The sequence below is a fragment of the Tachypleus tridentatus genome, chromosome 9 (genome assembly GCF_004210375.1).
Source record: "Tachypleus tridentatus isolate NWPU-2018 chromosome 9, ASM421037v1, whole genome shotgun sequence".
Taxonomy (NCBI): Eukaryota; Metazoa; Arthropoda; class Merostomata; order Xiphosura; family Limulidae; genus Tachypleus; species Tachypleus tridentatus.
Window position 1 is genome coordinate 77644473 of NC_134833.1, and position 25565 is coordinate 77670037.

Here is a 25565-nt window from a genome sequence, read left to right on the forward strand (position 1 = left end):
AGAATCTCAGTTTACTGGGTTAAAATAAAATAATTCAACCAAATAGTAAAGAAAATTCTGGAAAGAAATCAACTATAGTTATTCTAACTTAAGAAAACTTAAACAGATAACTATATACTTTAAAAACAGAAGCAAAAACAACAGTGTCAAAGAAATTGAATAACCCATACTTATAATGAAGGTTTATAATATACTAACTTACCCTCATCAGTGTGATCTCCTTTCAGTTGAATGGCAGCTCTGAACCCTTCTATCTTCACAGGGGCTGAGTTCTCCTTACTGGCAAGGAGGATACAATGTGGGCTAATATCCCTATGGATGATGTTATTGTGATGGCAGTATCGGACTGCATCAAGGATCTGTCTCATGTAGTGGCTGGGTATTAAAGTTTCATATATAAATTAAATACTAGAAAGAACTATAAGTTGTTTTTTAATTCAAGCAAACTTCTGAGCAACTGTACATAATAAAACATTTGTTTATTCTATTTATAATGTTTCACCAAGTTTACCTAGCATCAAGAGTATGAATAAAATAAAAGTTTTACCATGTAAGAGAAATCAATAAAAACTGTATACATTATCTGATACAAATGCATGTGCTTAATCAATGACAATTACAAAACATACTTAATACTTTACACTGGTATCGAAGAATTGTTGACAAAGATAAATTATTTGTTTGCTACATTAGCACAGACTGCTTAAGAAAAAGTTAGTTCTACCTATTTACCAAGACACTCAGAAATTACCAAAGGTAAACAGAATTTCTTTATTTACCACATGATCAGAAGAAAGTGAAAATACTATTTGGAAGCTAGAGAGAGGAAAACCATAAATTATCCACTATCTCATTACTAAAAATGTTGATAATAAATAGGACTATAATTAATGTGTAACTGAAAAACAATGAAGATAAACTTGTGCAAGTTTCCATTTTTATCATAACACTAAAACTCACTGAAAGGAAATGTGATTTACCTGCTGACAGTGTGGTTGAAGAACTACTAAAGGAAAGCAAATCATGAATGTACTATGCAACTGAGCAGCTAAAGAGTGGACAAACCTAAATCTACATATTATCTGTGGTTATGAAGTCTTAGAAGGAAAATTTTCAAACCTGGTAACTGCCTCACTGTATACAAATCCAGCTGTTGCCCGTTTAACAATTTCTGTGCAAAGATCTGTCCCTTCCATGCTTTATAAAAGAAGGAGAAATGGTTTAAAACATACAAAAATGAAGTAGAATTTCATTTATCATATAAAATGAAAATAAAAAAGATATGGTATTTACAGTTTATATTTAATTATAATGTAAAAATGTGCAGAAGTAACAATACATAAACATGGCAGAATACGATTTCAAATTAAATTTGATTCAAATGAATATCTGATTACTGAAGTTTATTATATCACGAAACCACCAAATCTCGTTAATAAATTTGCCAAAATGTTTCTTTCGATTGCCACTAGATGGTAATATTGTTACAGCTAACACTGAACTGGGTGGATGTGTAATAAAATATAAAGAATGAAGTTGCATGTGTAAAGTGCGTTAATCTATTTTACTTATTGTACGTATCTAAAGTATTATCAAGTTATTAAGTGCGAAAAATAATAAAAACAAGGCAATATCATAAGTGCTTCTCAGCAATGCACTACCAAATATATTGCGCAGTTCGAAGAGGCAGCTTCTCCAATTAAAGACAATATTCTCATCATTTATTTAAAAAGTCATAATATTCTCTTTTAATTTGTAAACAGCTTCAAACTTAAACGTACAACCAGGATGATAATTTTAGCAGTATACTCTCAACAACAACTACTTTGTCTGTAAATGCGATTTCCATAATCAAGTCATAGTTCAAGCCCAGAAAATATTGCAGCGGTAAGAAAACCTGGAGCACTGTGCTGTTAAACGTCCTGAGATGTCTAAATAGCGCAGCACGCCAGTTTTGTAAGTTTGGTTTTTGATGAAAATTCATGAACCACTAAGGATCATTGTAACATCACTATTAATGATCAGATTTGAGTAAAACGAGTTTTATTGTATATTAAAAAGTGTAACTTCCAACATATTAAATTTCCACTAAATTCCAATAAACTAAAAACCTTCATTTTTGGACGAGAAATTTTGTTCAATCATTATGAAAAACTATACATGTTTATTCAATCTATAGAACTGTAGGCGTTATTCTGTATGAAATAAACAAAAATCAGTTGTTGTAGCTTTATAATAAATCCACAAATATGAAAATCGGCGATTAATAATATGTCGATTGCCTAATTTGAAGAAATGATTTAATTTATTTAATAAACCTGCATAGTATACAAAAAAAATCAGCCCTTGGAACTTACCATCATAATTTGGGGAAAATTGGTTTTTCTTTCAATATCATGAAAAACTAGGAATTGCTTATAAATGTAGTAGTATGAATAGTTTTCTTTGAACAAAATATTAACCAACGATTTTTATTTGTCTGGAGAAGTAATCTTAAGCTGCATACGTTATATTTTGTGGTGGCGGGTATTTATTCTAAAACAAAAATGGTTATTGCTTTACTTAATTTGTTGGAATTAACCTTTTTTTTAATCAACTTCTTAGATTAGTTTTATCACATGTTTTATATACGTTTTTGTTTTAATTTTCGACATATGTAAATTCAGGCCGGATCGAATTCTGAAAGCCAACATCCCAACATTCTCCATCAGTTGTAGAGCAGAAACTATGCAGCTACATTAGAACACCAAATCGGTCTCTTACGATTACATCTAATTACCTTCAGTAAAACATCGTAAGCAGGAGGCCTCTCTGTTTGTAGGAAACAATTAATCGAGATACGTGGATCCATATTTTGAAATGCACTTTCCCATTCATTGTCTGACTTGAAGATGAAACCCACAGCATATGTTATTTAACAGTTGCGGTTGTCGAGGGAATTAGTTTTACTTCTACATACGGTTTAATAGATGCAAGTTTATCACGAAACATGTTGTACGGAATGAAATTTAAACATTTTATCTACATACAAAACAAACTAAAATCTTCTCACTTGATTTGTTGGATCTTCTCTACTAAAAACACTTGCTTCGAAAAAAATTGCTACATCTGAAAAGTTTTCTTAAAACTCATTTTCTTATAGTGGTTCATAATAAGGTTTACTCAAGAAATTCAAATAAATTCTCATAAAACATACGAGTAAAAAAAAAATCTTAAAAAGCAGACTTATTCTTGAAACAACACTCAAGCTCTTCTATTTCAATGACCAAGGCTCGTAAAATATTTATAACAGAAAAAGTTGATTTTTTATTGTTACAAAAAAATTCACTCATTTGTTCTTCATGTTATTAATATTCATATTATTCGGCAGAAAAAGCGGTTCTGAATATTATACTCAAACGTGGGCAAATCTACAAAAACTCCTGCACGGGTCATTGTCAGGGGTTTAATACATGGGCTGGGATTATTTTACAATTGGCGTGTGATTTGTTAGCTAAAATTTTAACAATAAATGGACAGTACATAATCCACTTGTTTTAAAATAATATATTTAAAACAAGTAAAACGTATCTACAAAAATTATTTACACTGTTTCATTTGTGTCAAATAGGCCTGACATAGCTCGACACGCAATCTATGGGTGGCAAGTTTGAATCTCTTTCCCCTCAAACATGCTCGCCCTTTCAGCCATAGAGGCGTTATAATTAACGTCAATCCCACTATTTGTTGGTAAAAAAAAATAGCCCAAGAGTTTGTAGGGGGTGATGATGACTAACTGCTCTTCCATTCCTAAATTATGGATGGTCCTGGTGTAGCTCTGCACGAACTTCCAAACAATACGAACCAGTTTTTAATCGTTATGGGGAATATTTCTATTCGAAGTCATTCACGCACCGAAGCTTACAACATAAATGACTATTTATATTCCGCCAAAATCTATGCATAGCTATTAAATAAACTCCTGTGAATGTTGGGCTATTTTTATTTTGATTCTTGAAAGCCGAGATTTCCACTACAAACACAAGTCCTTCGAAGCCATTCAAACATCACAAAAACATAAAAACAACAGTTATACCAGTCGGAAATGCTTCGTTTTGTTAGAGTAAACAATTTGCGTATTTATAACAGTGTTTATTTGTTTTCTTATAGCAAAGCCATAACGAAATATCTGCCGGCTCCACCGAGAGAATCAAAAACAGTGTTTACAGCTTTATTTTTACTGTTTATAGTTTTACAAGCTATTGTGGACAAACTATCTACAAATATTTCTCCGAATCATAGACAACAGTAATGAATGCATTACTGAGTATATCATAGGGTAATTTTAAAATTTATTGATTTTCCTTCGGGTTTTTCCCCTCAATTTCTCTAGGTTCTTTATTTTTCGTCATTGAAAAAGCAGATGTTTTACTAATACACATCAGTTGGAAATTGCCACATCGAGAATTCATCATTTCTCGAAATCGCTATTGTACTTAGTCTATACGTGGTGTTCTCCAACTATTTTAGTGACTTTTCTACAGTTATACGATTATCATAGTATATTTCTCTACTGTTGTAAGTGGTGATTTATTCTACTGATTATCGCACATCGCTTGTTAAAGGAGTGTTTAAACCAAACCTCAGCATAAAATAACTTGGCTCAGCAAATAATAGTTAAGTGAAAAAAAGCCAATACAGCAGTACACTGTTGGAGCATTCAACTGAAGCATGTACACCTACGTAGCTTTCAACTTATTCTTCATAAACAAACATAAAACCTTTAAAAACAAGATAATTTAAAACTGTTAGTTTAAAAAAGAGTATGGAGATCGTTAGAAAAGTACAGAAACAAGTTATAACAAAATGCAAATTTTATATTTTCAAGCCTATTATTAAGGACTAAAAAATAAATTACACTGAAAATAGTTTCTACATTATTTTCCTAAGCTACAAGTCTTTATTTCGACTCCTCTTAAATTAATGAGTGCTAGGGACACACTTTAGTTATCCTCTCTTTAATCACAACCAACAGAGTGAGATTACCTTTTAACCCTTGAGGGCCGAGCCCTCAGACATCTGAGGGTTCTAGGCTTGCATCTACATTGTGAATTTAAGAATGCAAATAGAATAAACAAGTTATAAAAAATATTATATCACTATCAGTAATTTATTTTGGTTTTATGGGATGGGGCCTTATCTGTGGTTCTACACCAGTGGTGCACAAACTATTTTAGTCATGGGCCACAAACAGACTTCTCGTAACTGTTGGGGGCCACAAAAAAGTGAAGATTAAAATCGTCCCACAGTTGTTTCACATAAGATGGACATCACATTTAAGAACACACAAATAACGATTACATCAGAGTATGCACATTATTCTAAGAAATGTTATGAAACGTTAACTGTCACAAAGTCAGTGCGATGGATGGTGCTGCATGTCATCTACGAGCTTAGAAATGTCCGGGTTGATGTTTGACGTTGAAAGACGCAAGATTGCTTCCAGATGATCATCAATCAGCTGATTGCAAGTGTTGTTTTTGTTCAGTTTCATATGCGAGAAAGTCTGTTCGCAGCAGTACGTGCTGCCAAACATGCTGGTGTGGACAAGTGCATTCTCTTTCAGATTAGCAAATGTATCAAGCAACGTTATAATTTTGTAAAGTCAAGCAAACTGTTTTCTCGGAAAATAGCACGCAGTTCATCAGATGCCTGGAGATCAGTAAGTTCGAACTGATATTCTGCTGACAAGTCATCCACTGACACATGAACGGATCAGCAAAAAGTTTCATCAACAATCTGCATTGGTCAAAGTCATGAAACTGTGAGTTGAAGGATTGAATCAAGGTATCTAGCTTCCCAACATAAACTTGTGTATCAATGTCCTGATTCTTCTGTAGCTGTGACTGAAAAGTGGGAAGTGCACAAAATTGCCTGATGCCTGTTGCTGCCAGAATAACTGCAACTTTGTCCTGAAAGCTGAGACGTGATTTGCAAGCTGACGGACAAGCTGATTTTTGCCTTGCAACTTCAAATTCAGATCATTTAAGTGTTGTGCCATGTCGACCAGAAAGGTCAAATCAGCTTGCTATGCTGGATCAATCATGGAAATCACTACTGTGTCTTTGTTCTTGCTTCTGAGGAATTATATCACCTCATCAATCAACTTCCAGAATCTTCTGAGCATCTTCCCTTGACTCAGCCAGCGTACTTCACAGTGATACACAAGGTCACCATAGTCTGAATCAATTTCTTCAAGAAGACTTCGAAACCGATGGTGATTGAGCCCTCGTATTTGATGAAATTAATGGTTTTCGTCACTAATGCCATCAGTGCTTGAAAACCAAGTTCTTTACTGCATAGGTTCTGTTGGTGAATAATACAGTGCAACTTCACCAACTGTCTGTTTTGCTTTCCTCAATGTTTCATCAACAGTGCTACCAGCCCACTACTTTCTCCAGTCATGGCTGTTGCTCCGACAGTTGTCACACTTAGCAGTTTCGTGAAATCCAATGAAACACTACTACACAGTTGTACTGTCTCCTCGAATAGGGAAGACACAGTTGTCTGACCCTTTATGGAACCCATGCCGATTAGTTCCTCTGTAATATCACACGATGACGACACACCACGAACAAAAAACTAGTAGCTGTGCTGTTGAACTGATGTCAGTCGACTCGTCTGCTACCGCTTTCTTTGTAAGCTACCTTGTCACGTCTGCTGAGAGGTGTGAAATTCTTCGTTGAACTGTTATACGATTCAAAGCCACCGTCTGTAGCTTGCAAACTGCTTCCTGGCACAACTTTTCCGATGCAGTTATCATACATTGCTTGACAAAATCACCATCAGTAAACAGTCGGCCAGATTTCGCTATCATCAACGAAATATCGTAACTGACCTCACATGCTGCACCTAAATCTGCTGACTGCTTTGAGAAAACGTTCTGCTGGTGATTCAGCGACCACCTCAGAGATCCAATTCGAACTGTTCGTTCATCACCGACAACGTTATGGAAATCTTTATGCTTCGACTCATAATGACGCTTTATATTGGATACCTTCGCCACTGCTACTGTCGAATGACACAGCAGACAAATCACGTTCTTCTGTTGTTGAACAAAACAGTATTGTGTAGTCCAATCATCATGAAACTGCCGGTTTTCGTCGTCAACTTTTCTTTTACGATTAGCTGCCATTTTTGTTACGAAATATTAAAATAGGGCTCGTAAGTAAATCTCGAAGAACAATTGGAACGCGTGAGATTTCGTAATTATGGAAATATTACGTCATTGCGTCAATGATTAAATGCCTATGCATTAACGAGATTTGCTTATTAAATTTTCTTTATTGCTCGACATAAATATGCAACCATCCAGTATCTAATCTAATGCATATTATTCTTCAGTGCTTAATCTTCGCGCAGGCGCGAACGCTCTATGTTTGACTTTCCCGTTGGACATCGCGGGCCACTCAGCGACTCGTCGCGGGCCGGACTTTGTGCACCACTGTCCAACACAGATAAAATTTCACTGTAAAATTAGTCTTAACTTTCTGTTGTCTTAATACCTGGAAAGTCATCATGCTATAAACTGAGTGTCATTGTTTACTATTGCCTGCAAGTTTTCAAAATAGCCTACTTAGTAAAGACGTCTCAAGTTCTTATTGAGTTTGCTTGCTTACAAGCTGCAGGTGTTCCCCTTTACCGGTACCGATGACCAACCAGGTTTTTCTCACTTAAAAGTGAGAGTTTATCGTTATTAATTTGATTCAATATTTCTAAGTGAAGAGATTGCTTTACCCAAGCAAATGCATTGTAAATATTACCATATTAATACTGAAACAGTAATGAGAGAGAAAATATTCATGCATAGTATCGAACACACGTATAAATAGATGGAAATAATTTCGTGCTTTTTTTTTTAAATTCCAAAACGTAAAATTTTCAAGAATTAGTGCAGTTCTAATATTCAGGTACAAGTAAAATTATCTGACTACTGAAACACTTTATAGTAAAAAAAGAATAACAACAGAATTGAATCCTGAACTCTGGTATACATAGCACGTGCTTCGTCAGTGAGCCAAAGCCCGATTTTAAAAATTTTCCCACATACGCAGCATTATAAAGTAAACTACTACACATATGAGAAGGGTATAACCCTTTTAAGTAATGCCGCTGTTGTATTATGTAGGTGAACATGAATAAAACAAACTACTAGGCAGAATATTGGTGTATGTAGATTTAGAACAAAAAATGCAAGAACACGAAATAGCTATAAACGAAATATACCTCTGTACATTTTAATTTTTAATAAACAATTGTTCTAATGGATAATCTACATTCTTGACTAAAATCTTGAGATTTTTTTGATTAAGCTTTTGATAAAAGGACATAAAACTATAGTATCAAGCGTATAAATGAACTTTTGTCATACTTTTTCTCTTTTGTTTTTGTAAATTTCGCTTGTGTACTTATGTCAAAATCATATTTGCATATCACCTGAAACCTGTACATTATTTTCTTTCGTGCAATGTGTTAACTGTGGAGCATAGAAAATGAATGAAGTTGTGGCAGCGACCATTAAGACTAATTACTGCATATTATATTGAATGAAAATTCGTGCTTCAAGTGTGAAGCATATTTGAACTTTAGGCCTAGCTATCGATTTTGAGACACATACTGGAATTTGAAATGTAACGGTATTCCATTAATTACAGGCCACAGAAAAGGAAAGAATTAGCTTAAGGTGTTTATATGTTTATTACTGAAATAATTATCGTTAAAGTTGATATCATAAAGGTCGTAGTCTTCTCCTCGTATAAACTATAGAATAACGCAGGTTAAGCATTATACGAGTGCAAAAGTGAACAAACGTAAAAGACTCGCTGTATAAACTAGCCAGTATATTCGGTCTTCGAGAGCTAGCACGCATACAAGCACGGACTAAGAGACACAATGTTCTTTTCATTACACAGATTATACACTGTTCTTTGTAGTGTAGGAAATATATTTAGTATATTTATAACAGAACATGTTCCACAGTTTTAAGAAAACTCATCCTTAGGTATACAGGATATTTTTTAACAGAGTTTGTGTTAGAAACGTATTATCATATATTTTCATATTGAATCGTCTCCAGATTATCTGTGCTTACACTCCAGTTGCGTAGCTAAAGGTGCTTCACTTGCTGTAACAGATTTACTATTAACACCGCCCTGCATATTTTTTTTCTGACTTGAAAGTAATAGGCGTTTACATAAGAAAAAAATACGCTGAATCCGAAAATGACTTTTAGTGTCAGGTCAGGTTTTCCCAAAAAAAGCTAAAAAACGAAATTACAAATTTTATTTATTGTTTTTTTTTATAATTAATTATACTATATTCATACTTTCAATATATTAATTATTTAATATTAATTACACTTTCATATTAATTACACTTTTAGTAATAACTAGTTTATTTTGTTTTTCAGACTGAATTTTGAAATTTAACTGTACAAGTATAGTAGTATAGTAGATCGTAGAAAGTGCAGGTATAGTCCAAATATATTGTTATATCTGTAGAAATTTTGAAACTGAAAAGCAAAGAAGTAAAATTAATGACTGTCAAAAGCGCCTACTATGCATATTTTGGAGTTAAGCTGGGCGATGAAGACAAAGATTGGGCTCCTCATACTGTTTGCCGTTCTTGTGATGAGGATTTGAGACATTGGTTTGTTTTTTTTTGTTTTTTGAATTTCACGCAAAGCTACTCGAGGGCTAACTGCACTAGCCGTCCCTAATTTAGCAGTGTAAGACTAAAGGGAAGGCAGCTAGTCATCACCACCCACCGCCAACTTTTGGGTTACTCTTACCAACGAATAATGGGATTGACCGTACATTATAACGCTCCCACGACTGAAAGGGCGAGCATATTTGGTGCGACCCTCAGATTACGAGTTAAACGCCTTAACACACTTAGCCATGCCGGGCCTTTGAGACATTGGACAAAAGGTTCAAGAAAAAAGCTAACTTTTGAAATCCCTTTGATCTGGAGAGAACCCCAAAATCATATCGTTGATTAATGCTTTTGTATGGTCAACATAAGTGGAGTCAAAGGCAAAAAAAATCATTAACTGAGTACCCACGTATACCGTAGTATAGATTTGCAAAAGAGGTCACTAGTGTTCTGTTTAATTTAGTGCTGAAAAACAAGTGAAATGTCGCGGAAGTTTTGATGTCGTGTACTGCAGATACAGTTTCCAAAGTCACTGTATTTGTGTTAAAAAACAATATAAAAGAAGTTTTTGCCTAACAGTGACAATTTTTCTTTAAATATTACAGATAAATTTATTTTCATATTTGACCTAAAATTGTTTCAAACTGCATATTAAAAGTAGAACGGTGTAACTTAGGTATACCAATACTCCAAAAACAGCTAACTGTTTCCGCTATATAAAGTTACTTTAGAATTATTTTCCTAACTGATAGTTTAATTCAGCTGTCAGAAATGCCGTTCCTAAATATTATATCGTGATGCAAAAACATATTTCAGGACAAGATTATTCAGATATTTACAAGGCTTTAAAATGGAAAACTTTTTACCTTGCTTTAATTCATTATATCGCCGTTTAAGTAATTACTGTTAAAACAACTGGTATGGTGTACGCATGTTAAAGGCCGGCGACGATTAGGATTTATCTTGTCATAACAACTTAAGTAGTGGGCCTAATATATTTTTAAAAACTACATTCTTTGTATGGTCCCTTAAAAATGAAAAGAATGTGTAATAAAAGAGTATGGATTAAGAGTGTAGTGTTTAAAACTGTAAAAACCTAATACCAATTGTTACGTATTAATTTATTTCGGACGAGTCTCCGATTTAAATGTTATGTACATTACGTATTACGATTTCAAATAACAGGAAATTTGAATTTAGATGTTAATTAAAGGCTAATACATTTTACAACCAACTGACATGTACGATAAGTTTAACAAAGATGAGAAACATCTTGCCTAATTTACGGTCAAAAGAAATGTCTCAATTTTTTCACACGTCTTGTTGACACCTAGGTGACCTCCCACGAGATCATGGGCAACTCTCAATATTCCAGAATGATGCGCTTCTGGAAAAACAACCCAGTCCTCTGAAGCTGGCATGTTTGGTGGGCTCCATTTTCTCATAAGCACACCATTTTTGAAAAAGTAACCATTTGGAACTTTCTCAAATTCATTATTTGGGAGCGCATATTTAAATATTGATGAGATCTGCAGATCCTTCTCTTCATCATTGAGGAGTTTGTTTTTAGTAAATGGAACTTCACCAGATTCCTCACGTTCATCATTGTCACTCGCAAATGGTTCGTCAGTGGAACAATTATTCACAATATCCTCATCGGGTCCAAAAATGTCCGAGACAAATCCATAATATCCTCGGAACAAGGGTATCATTTGTTTTGAGTTTAATTTATACGCCTGATCTTGAGTCACAGTACACAAGGAAGACGTTTGGATTCTCCTCAACAATAACATTACCATTAGATGAAACAGTGCCCAACTCACTAAACACCTTGGGTTCGGCAACAACTCTTCTCCCAGCAAAATCGTTTCCCAACAATAATGATACACTCTTAATTGGCAGAGTAGGTTCATAAGTTCCTTATGAAGAGGAACTTTAACCAAGCAATCCTCAATACCCTGAATAATAAGACTTACCAGTGGCAAAACTCTAACCTAAAGGCAATACAACTTCTAACAAAGAATTGCCCAAGTATCATGTAACATAAGTATAGGTATGAGATAAGCAGTGTCATCCGTCAAAGACACAGAACCAACAGACACAAAAGGTCTAAATTTCTCCCTAATTACATCAGCTTTTTTTTTTTATCACTAGCCAAATCAACAACATCAGGTGATCTAGAAAAACTATGTCTATATGTGGACACGAATGTACTAGATATTGCTTCCTGCTCTTTTTCTTTTTAAATACCAACCATCAGCCATTATGTTTGTTTCTTTTTAAAAAAAGGGCAGACGTTATTGATGACTCTGATAAAGTTTTTATCCCGTCTGTAATAAGTTTTCAAACTAGAGAAGTTGCATATTTAAATAGAACCCTGAACTTTATTGGATTGAACAAGTACAAGTTTTTGCTGAACTGCCAGGAATATTTTTTTTTTGTGAAAAGTGGTTCTGTGTTAAAATGTAACATATTTCCCGGCGTTGAAGACGCATCCCCATTCTGATTATTTAAATTTTGAAAAAAAAAAAGAAAAAAGATAAATATAAGAATAAAGTCGCAGCACTTCCACCAATCTTATAATGTTTCGTGGATTGTTTAGTGAATTACGGTACATAAATTCTCTTATTCACTTCTCATTTTTGCGCGTTATAAGCTTATCATATCTACTTACTTCTGAGTGTATACCTAATATTACCAATGGAAAATTCTAAACCTATTCTAGGAGTTACTTTTTTAATTTTTAGAAGTCATAATATCGGCTGTATTAAACAAATTTGATTTAGCTGAAATTTTAGAGAACTACCGAGAACAGGTCTGTGTTTGAAATCGTTACACAAGTAGTGAACAGAACTAAAACAAACAATATTTTACAAGTGACTGCTGTTAGCGAGTAGTGTTTCCGGAATTTTACTTTTCATATGTTCTTATAATGTTGCCTTAATATCAAGATAATGTAAGGACAGTAAAAATGTCATAATTTGATGGAAAATAAGCAAATTAGACCATCGACTGGTTTACCTTAGCCTATTGTGGAAGTGCCAACGAATTTTGTGATCAGTTATGATTATCTTGTTTATTTATTTCTTATTTAATACTACGTAACTTATTAACCTACACATTTCATTCTGGGTCGTATAGAGGGCCTTGGATTTTTTGTTTGTTTGTTTTGGAATTTTGCACAAAGCTACTCGAGAGCTATCTGTGCTAGCCGTCCCTAATTTCGCAGTGTAAAACTAGAGGGACGGCAGCTAGTCATCACCACCCACCGCCAACTCTTGGGCTACTTTTTTACTAACGAATAGTGGGATTGACTATCACATTATAACGCCCCCACGGCTGAAAGGGCGAGCATGTTTGGCGCGACGGGGATGCGAACCCGCGACCCTCAGATTACGAGTCGCACGCCTTAACACGCTTGGCCATGCCGGGCCCAGGGCCTTGGAGAACAGCCTAGTATCGAAACGCTTCCGATAGATTTAGGCCTACGAGCAACGTAACCTTCGGCCTGGAAGACGCAGGGTAAATTTTTAAAAACTTATTTTGAAGAAAAAATAGCGTCTTCGACACCGAGGAATAGGGTAATCATCATAAAGAGTAGCTACTTCCTGCAGTGTTTCAACTTTCATTTCATTCAAGCAAGTTTTGAGGTCGTCACATGTACGTTTAAATTCCTCAATTATATATACATAACTGTTTTAGTTTGTCGAACCTTTTGCCAATATGCATAGAACTATACCATCAACCAAAATAAATATCTTTTTTGTGAGTGAATTCCATACAAGTTTGACTACTTTGCTTGCGATAACCTTGAAATCTCCGGTACTAATTCGCACTCTTAAGACAAAGTGTTCGTACTCCTGCGTCCCGAGTGGTTTTTTGCTCATAACTTAAAAAGTATCACGAGTAGGCTAATAGAAGTATGATATATGATAAATATTATACTAATACACATCTACATAAATGTTTATGTAAATTAAACGACAAATAAACTGTTTATAAACATATAACCAAAAATAGGAGGAGCAGAAAGTGTTCGTACAGTTCAGAACGTGTGAAAAAACTGATATTCCCGTACAAATTTTGTTTAGTTTGGCGAATAAACTACATTATACCATTCCAGAACTGGACACTGGTTTCATAATTACTGGAATTTAGCCAGCAAAAAATGTACTTCCGGCAATTTTGCACCATATTCGTCATTATCTGCTTGGTCATCATGGCGAACAGGAAACAACTGTCCAGTGATTTAAAAAACCGAATTATTGTAACATACAAGTCTCGTATGTCTCTTTCTGGTATTGCTACACAACTTAATGTGCCGAAATCTACTGTTCAAAGCATAATTGCCAAGTTTAAGCTTACAGGATCAACTGCTAACCTCCCTCGTTCCAAACGCCCCACCAGAAATCCACAGGGAACCAAAAGGAAGGTTCTCAGAAAAATTAGTAGGAACCCTCCTTTAACACGTAACGACATACAGAAACTCGTAAGAGAAACTTGGGTTGAAGGAAGCACCTCTACAGTTACGAACATGTTACGCTCTTCTGGGTTGAAAGCATGCCGTCTCCGTAGAACTCCATATTTAAAGCCTGTTCATTTAGTAGCACGATTGAAGTATGCAAAAAAAGCATGTAGATAAACCCTTTCCCTATTGGAAGAGTATCCTTTGGTTAGACGAGACTAAAATCAAGCTTTTCGGCCACAATGATGTTCGCTATATTTTCCGTAAGAAGGGGGAACAAAATCTTCTAAAGAACACCGTCCCTACAGTTAAAGGCGGAGGTGGCTCGATCATGCTATGGGGTTCCCTCAGCTCTTCTGGTGTAGGCAGCCTTCACCGCGTTAACGGAATCATGAAAACAAAAGAGTACGTTGATATATTAGGCACTTGTATCAAGAATGATGCTCGGAACTTACGGCTCGGGCGTTGTTGGATCTTCCAGCACGACCATGACCCTAAGCACACATCGAAATATGTGCAATCCTGGTTGCAGAGGAACCATATAAGCGTTCTGGAGTGGCCATCGCAATCACCCGATCTCAACCCAATTGAAAACGTTTGGCATGAGTTGAAGACCAAGGTTCATCAGTGTCATCCGAAAAACTTGCAAGAGTTGGAGGCCTTCTGTAAAGAAGAATGGAAGAAAATACCAGTCGAGTACCGTCAAACGATCATGGAGAGCTATGAGGATAGATTGCACCAAGTAATTCACCTGAAAGGCTACACAACTGACCATTAAAGAAGACGCACAAACACTTTCTGCCCCTCCTATGTTTGGTTATTTGTTTATACACAATTTATTTGTCGTTCAGTATACATAAAACTTTATGTAGATGTGTGTTAATATACTATTTATAATACACTGTACTTTCATTATCCTAATCGTGATACTTTTTAAGTTATGAAGAAAAACTACTCACGACGCAGGGGGTACGAACACTTTCTGTCGTAACTGTATGCTATGAGAATAGCTCATTTAACCTTACCATAATATTTACAATCTATTCCAGAGACAGAGAAGAATAAACTTGTGCTTTACCAATTAAAATACTCTAATAATAATGACCATATCTCGGTGGGCCCTTTCATAGGGGCAACTTTCTCAGAATGTTGGAAATATTTCTTATCTTCATTTTATTTAAATGATAGTACTTTAATATACGGACCAAGTTCAAAGTTGTCATTTTGCCTTAGTCGATCGGAGTGGAATACTAATTTATATTTTTTTCGCCCTAATTGCTTCTTCGGCTTCGATAAGGGCTCGTTCAGTCTCAAGACGTTCACTTTCTCTTCTACTTCAATACGGACTTGCTCATTCTTGGATTCAATGCAGGCTTGTTCGAGCTCATTCTGTTTAAGGTTTAACTGGATTTGTAACTTATCTTTATTACTCATATCTTTAGTGGCTAGTGGAAACACTAGAGTATTCTCCTAATACTTCCTAAGAGAACAAACCATCAACTACTATTTCAACAATATGCTTTTTTAGTTCATTTTTTCTCTTTGATTTCTTAACTGCCAATTCTAAGGTTTTGGCAATTTTTGTTATATTTTTCTAGTTGTTCGATGGAGAGTGACTCAAGAAAATCTTGATAATTAGACGTGATTAAATCTTGTTGGCATTGATAAATATAAACTGAATTATGATTTGAACTGTATTTCCATTGATATACCATTGATATTCCATTGATTTATAGCACAAAGCAGCTAGGCTATCTATGCCAAACATCCAGTAAAAAGTTAAAACTAAATTTAGTAAAATATATAAATCGAAAGTAAGGTAAAACAAAATTTATAAAACATAAATAGCATAAAACCAATGTTTACATCTAGTCTACAACGTTAAGAGCAAAATCACAAAATTCTAAAGGACTTTGTAGCATAACTGTAATTATCATAACTCACTACAAAAACTAGCAGGTAAGCACAAAAACCACCACCACACACCTGAAGTTGACCTTTCCACTCCTGGTTCTGAGTTATATTTTAAAAGACTTGAGGCAAAATTTTAATGATAACGTGCCAAAATGACTAACAGGTAGTTCAAACAGCAGCATTAGACACCTGAAGTTAGCCTTTCCAGTCCTGGTTTCGAGGTATTTACCATTACAGCCATTTTCTAATTTCAAATCGAACTAGATGCACTTTGATTCTTAAAAGGGAATCATATTAAAAAAGATCTAATGTATAATTTAAAAAAGTTAAATGGCATTAAAAAGATTAATAGATTTAAGAAACTGAAAACATTTCTAAAGTGGACAGTGTCACCATTGCCAATAACACTAACATTACGGATAAACCTTGGAACAAAATATGTTTAATATAGTGTTGTCGTTACGACTCTCAACGATGGCAAAACAGTAAAATGTGGCTTATTGTGACCTGAGTGTATCACTCCCACATAAAAGAATGTGATGAGGTAAAAAAATGTAACCAATGTATAGTCTAGTTAGAACAACTTCCTTTTTCCGATCCTTACGGAAACAAGTCCAATAGAGGGTTTTATTTGGAAAAGCTTGTTTTCGCGTTTTTCACCCCAAGTCGACAGCCAGCTGACACGGAGCCGAGCCATAGCCCATATACAGAACAGGCACAGCAGTGATAATACGAGAGCAGATAGATTTAGCTGCTGTGTCAGCGAGCTCGTTCCGCGAATAACAACGTCGCCCGGTAGCATAAAACTGGATAGAAGTAGATATTAAAGAGAAATAAGCCAGTCGATTTTCAATGTCGACGAGGACAGGGTGCGAACTAACGCGAAGCCATTCGATGACCAGTGGAGAACTAAGCGAATCAGTATGAATAGTAGTTTCAGTACTGCTTCGCTTCTACGTGATTCAGGGCAAGAGAAATGGCGTACAGTTCAGCAGTGAACACAGAAGCTGTAGAAGGGATTCTGCGTACAACCACCGAACCACAACAAACCATGGCAGAGCCCACACAGTTGCCTGATTTTGAACAATCTGTATAAATAGGAATGGAAGGATGGTTAGAAAGATGTTCAGCAAATAACAGACAGTATTTCCAATCAGGGGTGTCTGCTTTTCTCAGATGACTTAAGGATAGGTGACATTAGAGGGCTGTAAAAAGCCATAGTGGGATGGGCTGACCAGTGGATACAGCATTGTTATCCAAGGTTGACTGATTGATTTAGTGTTTTATGGCACAAAGCAGCTAGGCTATCTGCGCTAAACGTCTGGTAAAAAGATAAAAATAAAGTAAATGTAGTAAAATACATAAAAGGAAATGAAGGTAAAACAAAACAGAAAAAGTATAAAACCAATGTTGACACCTAGTCTGCAATGTTAAGAGAGAAAGCAGAGTAAAAGAAGTTGTAAAGTACTTACTCTAGCAAAATGGTAATGATCATAACCTACCAGGAAGACTAACAGGTAAGTTCAAGAACCACCGTCAGTCACCTGAAGTTGGTCTTTCCAGTCCTGTTTCCTTGTTATGTGTCATAGCAGCCATTATCAAAATGTAAAATAATAGAAGTTTTAAAAGACACCTATCAATATCGTAATAATGAGTAGCCAAATGTCCTGTAAAAAGGTAAAAGTCAAGTAAATGGAGTAAAATTTGTAAAAGTAAATGAAGGTAAAAACAAAACAGCAACTAAAACAGAAAATAGCATAAAACCAATGTTGACATCTAGTCTACAAAGGTGTAAAGTACTTATTCTAGCAAAATGGTAATGATCATAACCTACCAGGAAGACTAACAGGTAAGTTCAAGAACCACCGTCAGTCACCTGAAGTTGGCCTTTCCAGTCCTGGTTCCGGGTTGTGTGTCATTATGGCCAGTACTAAAAGGTAAAGTAATAAAAGTGTTAAATGACATGAAGCAAAAGTGTAATAACAACTCGCCAGGACGATTAACGAGTAGTTCTAACGGATAGTTCAAACAGCAGCGTTAGTCACCTGAAGTTGGCCTTTCCAGTTCTGGTGTCGAGTTATTTAATGCTCTGGCCATTTTCCAATTTCAAATTGAACTCGAGAGAATGAAACTGTAAAAAAGGAACCACAATTAAAAAGGTGTAATGAATAAATATGCAACACTTAAATGAGATTAAAAAGATCAATGGTCATTAAACTAAAAACTTCAACAAGGTGAACAGTGTCACCATGATCAATAACACTGTCCAATGTTACAGACAAACCTTGGGACAGAACATGTTTAAAATATTGCCGTCGTTGAGAATTGTAACGATGGCAAGAAAGTAAAATGTGGCTGATAGTGATTTGAGTGTTACACAAACTACACATTGGTGCATCAGTTCGAGGTAAAAGAAAACGATGAGTTAAAAAACTGTGACCAATGTGTAGTCTAGTTAGAACAACTTCCTCCTTCCAAACTTTACGGAAGCTAGATGGCCAAAGCCCAATATAGGGTTTTATTTGAAAAAGCTTGTTGTCGCGTTGCTCACTCCAACTCGACTGCCAGTTGGCACGGAGCCGAGCCTTGAATACAAGACCATAGTCCATGTGCGGAATAGGCATAGTGGCGATAGTGCCGGAGCAGACAGATTTTGCTGTGGTGTCTGCAAGCTTGTTCCTGTAAATACCAACATGGCCTGGTATCCAGAAAAACTGGATAGAAGTAGCAGTTAATGAGAAATGGGCCAGTCGGTTTTGATAATCAGCAAGAACAGGGTGTGAGCCAACGTGTAGTGATTCCAGAGCCAGTATAGAACTAAGCGAGTCAGTATAAGTAGTGCAGTTGGAGTACTGCTCAGCTGCAATATGATCCAGGGCAAGAGATATGGTATACAGTTCAGCAGTGAACACAGAAGCTGTAGAGGGAATTTTGCAGCAAACCATAGCAGAGCCCATTGAATTACCTGATTTGGAACCATCTGTATAAATGGGAATAGAATGATTGTTTGAAAGATGTTCATTGAATAAAAGACGGTACTTCCAATCTGGAGTATCTGCCTTTTTTCAGATGACTGAAAGAAAGGTCACATTTGGGGGCTGTAATAAGCCATGGTGGGATGGACTGACCTGTGGAATCTGCAATGTTATCCAAGGACAGACCAAATTCATCCAATTGCGCCCGGATGCGAAGGCCAAAAGGAGCAATGGCAGATCATCTGGTCTAAAAAACATGGCCCATCAAGGAAGGAAAACACAACCCCAGGTGGGATACTTTGGTAAAGAACGAAGTTTCGAAGCATATGATAAAGACAGTTGCAAACAATGGAGGCTCAAATAAGGTTCATGAAATTATGTGTAAGCTCTGAAGTAGGGAGATGCAGAAAGCCCCAGTGCATAACCAAAGTACTTGATGATGAATGTGGTCCAGCATCTTTAAGGCCGATGGTCTGGCAGAGCCACAGATCAGTCAGCCATAGTCGAGTTTCGATCGAATAAGAGCATGATATATCTTTACCATAAAACATCAATCTGCTCCCTGAGTGGTGGAAGAGAGGGTATGAAAAATGTAGAGTGCTCTTGTACATTTGACCTGTAGCTGCTTGATGTGTGGTATAAAGGTCAGCTTATTGTCAAAGATAAGCCCCAAGAACTTCGTCTCAGGGTCCACAGGAATCACAACTTCACTGAAACAGAGTTCAGGATGAGGACGAATACCCTGTTGGCAGCAAAAGTGCATGCAAACGGTTTTAAAGAGAGAAGTTAAAGCCGTTTGGTATGAACCACTTCAGTAAGCAATTGAGAGCAGACTGTAGCTGCTGCTGAATATACCTCATGTTCAACAACTAATATGAAATGTGACAGTTGTTGACATAAAAACCATTTGCAACAGTAAGATGTAGTTGTTCAATGATGACATTAATTTTTATACTGAAAAGTGTGACACTCAAAACACAGTCCTGAGGCAGTACAAGTTTCTGTAGAAAAGAGCAGAAAAGTGTCGAACCAACACGAACTTGGAAACTCCTGTCCATTAAAAAAGTTTTAACAGAAATGGACAAATGGCCATGTAACCCATACATATGGAAGTCTCGCAAAATTCCATACCTCCATGTTGTACCACAAGCCTTCTCAATGTCAAAGAATACTGATACAAGATGTTGTTTGAGAAAGGTTTCTATGATTTACATTTCAAGTCAAATCAGGTGGTCCATGGTGGAGCGCTGTCATAGGAACTCATACCAGGTGGACGAGAGGAGGTTGTTTAATTCGAGGAACCAAACAAGACGAGCATTAACAATCCTCTCCAGAGTATTACAGAGAACTCGTCAAAGCAACTGAACAGTAGTTTGAAAGAATCTTGGGATCCTTCTGAGGCTTAGAGAAAGAAAAGACAATAGCCTGGTGCAGAGCATCAGGAAACACGTTCTCTTGCCAGATCCAGTTAAAAACAATCAGCCGAATAGCAAGAGAAGCAGAAAATAGATGGTGCAGCATTTCATAGTGTGCATCACCAGGTCCAACCAATGTACTGCCAGTTTGAGTTCCACCAGTATAAAGGGACAATTATAATCATAGAGACAATCAGCTTGAAAGGAAAGAGGTGATCCTCTGCCCAAGTCTTGACGGCCAAGAAGGTGGAGGAAGAAGCAAAGTGCTAGATATCTGGCAAAAGCTTTTACAGAAAGTATCGACGATACTCTGGGTATCAGGTACTTCTTAGCCATCAGAGAGCAAAATCGAAAGAGGGACAGAATTATATTGCTCACAGACCTTTTGAATCTTGTGCCACGTGACTTTGAAACTGGTAGTAGAAGATACACTGGTTGTGAACTTAATCCAAGATTCCTTCTCACTTTGATATCTTACCAACCAAGCATGTGCATGGGCCTGCTGGAAACTGATGTGGTGCAAAAGTGTGGGATACCTACAAAAAGTATCCCAGGCCCATTTTTGAGCCTTCCATGCCACATGGAGGGCATGAATCCACCACGGACGAAGATATCGTAGAAAACGTGTCAAGGGTTTAGGAATACATTGAACAGCTGCTCGTATAATACAGTCACTTACTGCTACATTGGGCAGGTCTTTACTGTTGGAAAGAGATTCCAGTAATGGAACAACTGATCATTTTGCATATTGGGGTGGGAGAAGATGTATTCAAGAAATGCCTATATAAGGAACTAAAGCCTCAGGATAAGTAATGTTATGAATTGCTTTCAAACGTTGCACCTCTTTTCCTTCCACCCATTTGGAGCAAGAATGAACGTAGGACGGGTGGGAGCCATTGCAATTGACGCAATGAGGATATATTTAACATTCATTGGCATCATGGTCCTAGCCACCGCAACAAGCACACGTCAAGTAACCACGACATGACGTCTTTGAGTGACCATGGCAGGTGGACGTGGTGATGTAAATTTCGGAAGAAAAATATTGGTAAACGTCGTTATTCTATCTTTGCAATAGGAGATATGCCTCACTGCAGAAACAAATTGAGTGGAGAAACCAGCAAAAATCTGACTAGGGGATGTTCTTCAACTCCTACTTGATAATAACTCTTTGTAATGAATTCAATGTAGCTTAAGGTGTAATCTTAATAGGTATATCCTCAATTGCCTTTGAAAGCAAGAGGAGTTAACTGTGTTGAGATGTGGGTGTTTCCACCAATATGTCACCAGATTGAAACTTCTTTGGTGACTTTGGAGAGCCATCAAGTCCCTCTAGTTCTTTCTAAATGAAAAAAGGGGAGACATTGGCCCTAAAGGTTTGTTTGAAAAATAATGTAGGATAAGAAAATGATGTACAACAGGTGTTACAGATGTTGAAGATTGCTGCTCAGAATCTTAAAGACGTGGTCGTTTACCTACGGACTGTTTTTTCACTATTTTATTTACGTTTTCATTTGGAAGATCCATAATAAAGGAAATTTCGGTACCCACTGACCCCACCCACCATGGAGCCCTACGAGGTGACGCACTACAATATCAAACAAGGACACTGCAGTAACACCAGGTTTTCACAAGCACTATACCCAAAAACCAGCATCAGATACAATGTCAACAACACCTGTTGAAAACATCCAACACTGGTATTTGGTTGACCCTAGTCCAAGTGGACTAGCCAATTGACACAATGGGGCCAACCCAAGGCTGCCCCGTCCACAGGAATTCAAGACCAAAATGGTGTGTTAGGGTTGGACCCCTCGACCACCAGGATCCTCTCCTCCCCTTCACGGGTCGCGAAGCACGGCAAACAGTGGGTGGATGTTTAGATCCCAGAGGAGGTAAACTGAAAGAACAGAACCTTCCCTAGGAGGTCCCTTCACCACGTACAGGAATCCACACCGAGGGGATGTATTTTGAATTTTGTCCCCGATTCAGATCACAGACATGAACCCCGAATTTATGTTACCTATTACGATTTCAAATAACCAGAAATATAAATTTAGATATTAGTTAAATGTTAGCATGTATTAAAGCTACGATATTTGTCAACAAGACTGATACCCAGAACTTTATTTCTTAAAATAAATATATTTTAATATAGAAACAGACTTGTTCTCGAGAATCTTCTACAAATTTAGAAAACACGTGAGACTTGCACAATACACATCCAACAACGTACGTCACATGCATAATAAAGTATTATACTGAAACAAACATAGGTATTAAAATAAACATAACTGTAAACCTGTTACACAATGTCTTATGAGAAGTGTAATTACTGTTGAACTGTGTAACTGGATCTGACTATGAAATGAATAAATGAAGTTTCCCAAGATTGTTGTGTTGTAACAACAGCCGACGATAGTTATCCCAGACAGTGATCTATACAGTAGGACAGAAGCATCTTCTTTGATTGTAGGTGATAAAACATTAAAAGCAGGACTGTCTATTTTGTCTCAAGACAAGGCAAACCAAACATGAGTTACATCTGACTAAAAAATTACGGAAGAGCAAAGTGAGGAAATGGCTGCTATTACTCCCAATCCAGACTCTTGAATCTTGGAGATGAACCTATTGCAGAAATTGTAAGCCAATTTTGCCTGTTGAACAGGTGGACTGTAGCTCCTCATAAATATCGAATAAAAAATCTAATGGCAGCCTGAATGTCTAAACCAAAACAAATTACACGAGTGTATATTGAGGAGTCAATATAGAGACTTATCGCAGTATGACGAAAAAATGGAAACATTGAATTCAAATATGCTGCTTCGTGTCCATAAAACAGATTGCACTTGCCCAAACAGTTATTTGATTGAGTGATGATAAAGTCTCTGTGAACAAGCCGTAATACTCAGCTACTCAGTGGAATAGCTATTGGAATGACGAATGAAGTAATAATTAGAACTAGCTGTACAACAGAATAGCTTTTGATCACAATACATTCGAGAGCACATGCATGGTTGCCAGAGCATCCAAGATCACTGGTTGTGCAAGCAATATCGATTCAACACGACATTTACCCATTGGCTTGAATATTGAAAACACTGACGCAGATGGCTGTTTGGGTTAGACAAAAAAGAAAGATATAGGTGTTGTATATCCTATCAAAACCTGCTATAGTGATACAGATATTTTTTCTAGATCACTACAGCAGGTTTTTGATAGGATGCACAACACAGTATTTAATAAATTTGCAGTGGTAACTGTCATGAATACAGATGGTACACCAAGGTTTTGTGTGGACTTTAGATGGGTGGATGAATCAACATTCATCGATACTTTTCTATTACCATGAACAGATGAAAGCTTAGACCAGCACAAACTAGACTTGACTTTAAACATCTGTCTGGACTTTAGAAGGAAAGTATAATAACCAACATTGATAATTTTCTATTGCTTCAGACAATTGAATGTTCAACACACTGAAAGGTGCCTGTAGACTTAGCATGCTGTATCTAGTATCAGGATACTATCAAATAGAACTGGATGATGAGATCTAAAAATGCTTTCAGTACTTGGAGGTTTATACGAATTCTACATCAAGATATTTGGGCTGTGAAATATACCTGCTACTCTTGAATGACTGATGCATTTTACAGTGAGAAGTCTGTTATGAGAGATATACTTGATTTATAGTGATAATGTCTTCTGTGTGGTTGCATACTTCAATCTACTGCTGAAAATTTGGACATAGGTTATTCAGCATATACGTTAACATACGTATAAAATTGACGCCAGTAAGTGTAATGCAAACTTAAGTGGAATTCCTTGGTCAGGCTCTTGAAAGAAAAGCCTGGTATGGTACAAGATAGGTTTCAACCCATAATTAAATAAAATCTACAACTTGCAAAGTTTTCGGCATGTTATGGATGATTTATTGCCAATTTCTCTATGATTGTTGTACTGCTTTGGCAATGACTAAAGTTGAAACACATTTTTGATTAAATTAAGACTTTGGCAATGCACTTTAGTCATTAAGTTTTAGTAGAGATTCCAGTATTAGTTCTCCATGACGAGATCATACGTTCCTCGTTGATATTTGATACCAGCAATAGAAGGACTGAGACACTTTGATAACCTAAAGTCATACGTCAATGATGAGCCACTTGTACAGAGTAGAATCAATAGTTGGAGACGCTACGGGTCATAGGACAGTAGGGAAAAATTTTATACAACTTCAACTTGACAGGTGGTGATAATTGTACTGGTCATACTTATTTTTTCATTTGAATTCTTACATACTTATAACAGTGGGGGCTATGTGCTCTAGATCCAACGACAGAATGATATAGTGACATCATTCTCCTGATCATAATGGTTACAATTAGCTGTCAGATAAAAATCAGAAAAGTCGCTTACTGAAAAATTGATGACAAGTAAAAAATACATTATTATTATTATCATCTGAGCCACTGAGTAGAGTTTCATTGCGGGATATTTACAAGAGGTCATGTGGTAGCTGCAATACTTATAAACAGATGATGTATGTAGATTTAATGTCTAGAACGCGAACAGCTGACATACGACAAGAGATTATCGCTATAAAATCAAATCAATTCTTAAGTTGAAAGAGTGTTGTATGCGTGTGTCTTCCTTATAGCAAAGCCATATAGGGCTATTTGTTGCCACCAAAGGAAATCGAATCTCTGGTTTTAGCATTGTATGGCCCAAGATTTATTGCTGTCCCACTGGAGGACAAGAGTACTGTAACCCTTATTTAGTTGTTATCACACGACATTTCCCACTAGGATGTACATATTGCATTATAGCCACCTGATTAAACTATAACTAGAATAACTGATACCATTAGCTGTGATGCCTAGAATAATGCAGGTGGAATAACTGAGAATGATCACTAAGATTTATGATACACTCAGATGCTGAAGAAAATTATTTTTGTCTCCCAAACGCTCAACTGCGTGTGTGTAAAAATAAGTAGTAAATTTAAGTATGCCAGGTTTGTATGGGGCCCGAAGTGTTTTACAACAGAGCCTGGAATTTTGATACATTTAAACAATAAATGGACAGAACACAATCCACTTGTTT

General features: G+C 36.3%; 2 protein-coding genes across 6 annotated transcripts in view; both read right to left on the reverse strand.

The window, feature by feature from the left end:
* The window catches only part of LOC143225546 (peripheral plasma membrane protein CASK-like), a 240825-nt gene that overhangs the window by 113380 nt on the left and 101880 nt on the right, over nucleotides 1–25565 (reverse strand). For 4 of the 5 annotated variants that reach the window (XM_076455194.1, XM_076455196.1, XM_076455199.1 and 1 more), the window contains 2 exons: nucleotides 1120–1197; nucleotides 203–375 (listed from right to left, as the gene is read on the reverse strand). In XM_076455194.1, coding sequence (XP_076311309.1) covers nucleotides 203–375; nucleotides 1120–1197 — 251 coding nt within the window. Of the gene's footprint in view, nucleotides 1–202; nucleotides 376–1119; nucleotides 1198–14613; nucleotides 14726–25565 lie in introns of those variants that run through there. The other variant, XM_076455198.1, reaches the window with a different exon arrangement.
* On the reverse strand, nucleotides 17907–19159 carry LOC143227153 (uncharacterized). Its single transcript, XM_076458662.1, has 2 exons — nucleotides 18118–19159; nucleotides 17907–18002 (listed from the first exon to the last, which is right to left on the reverse strand). Exon 1 carries the CDS (start codon nucleotides 19027–19029, stop codon nucleotides 18256–18258), a length of 774 nt encoding a protein of 257 aa, XP_076314777.1. The 5' UTR covers nucleotides 19030–19159; the 3' UTR covers nucleotides 17907–18002; nucleotides 18118–18255.

Excerpts from the sequence above, each read along its gene's own strand:
- LOC143227153 (XM_076458662.1), bottom strand. The coding sequence starts at position 19,029 with ATGGGCTCTGCTATGGTTTGCTGCAAAATTCCCTCTACAGCTTCTGTG.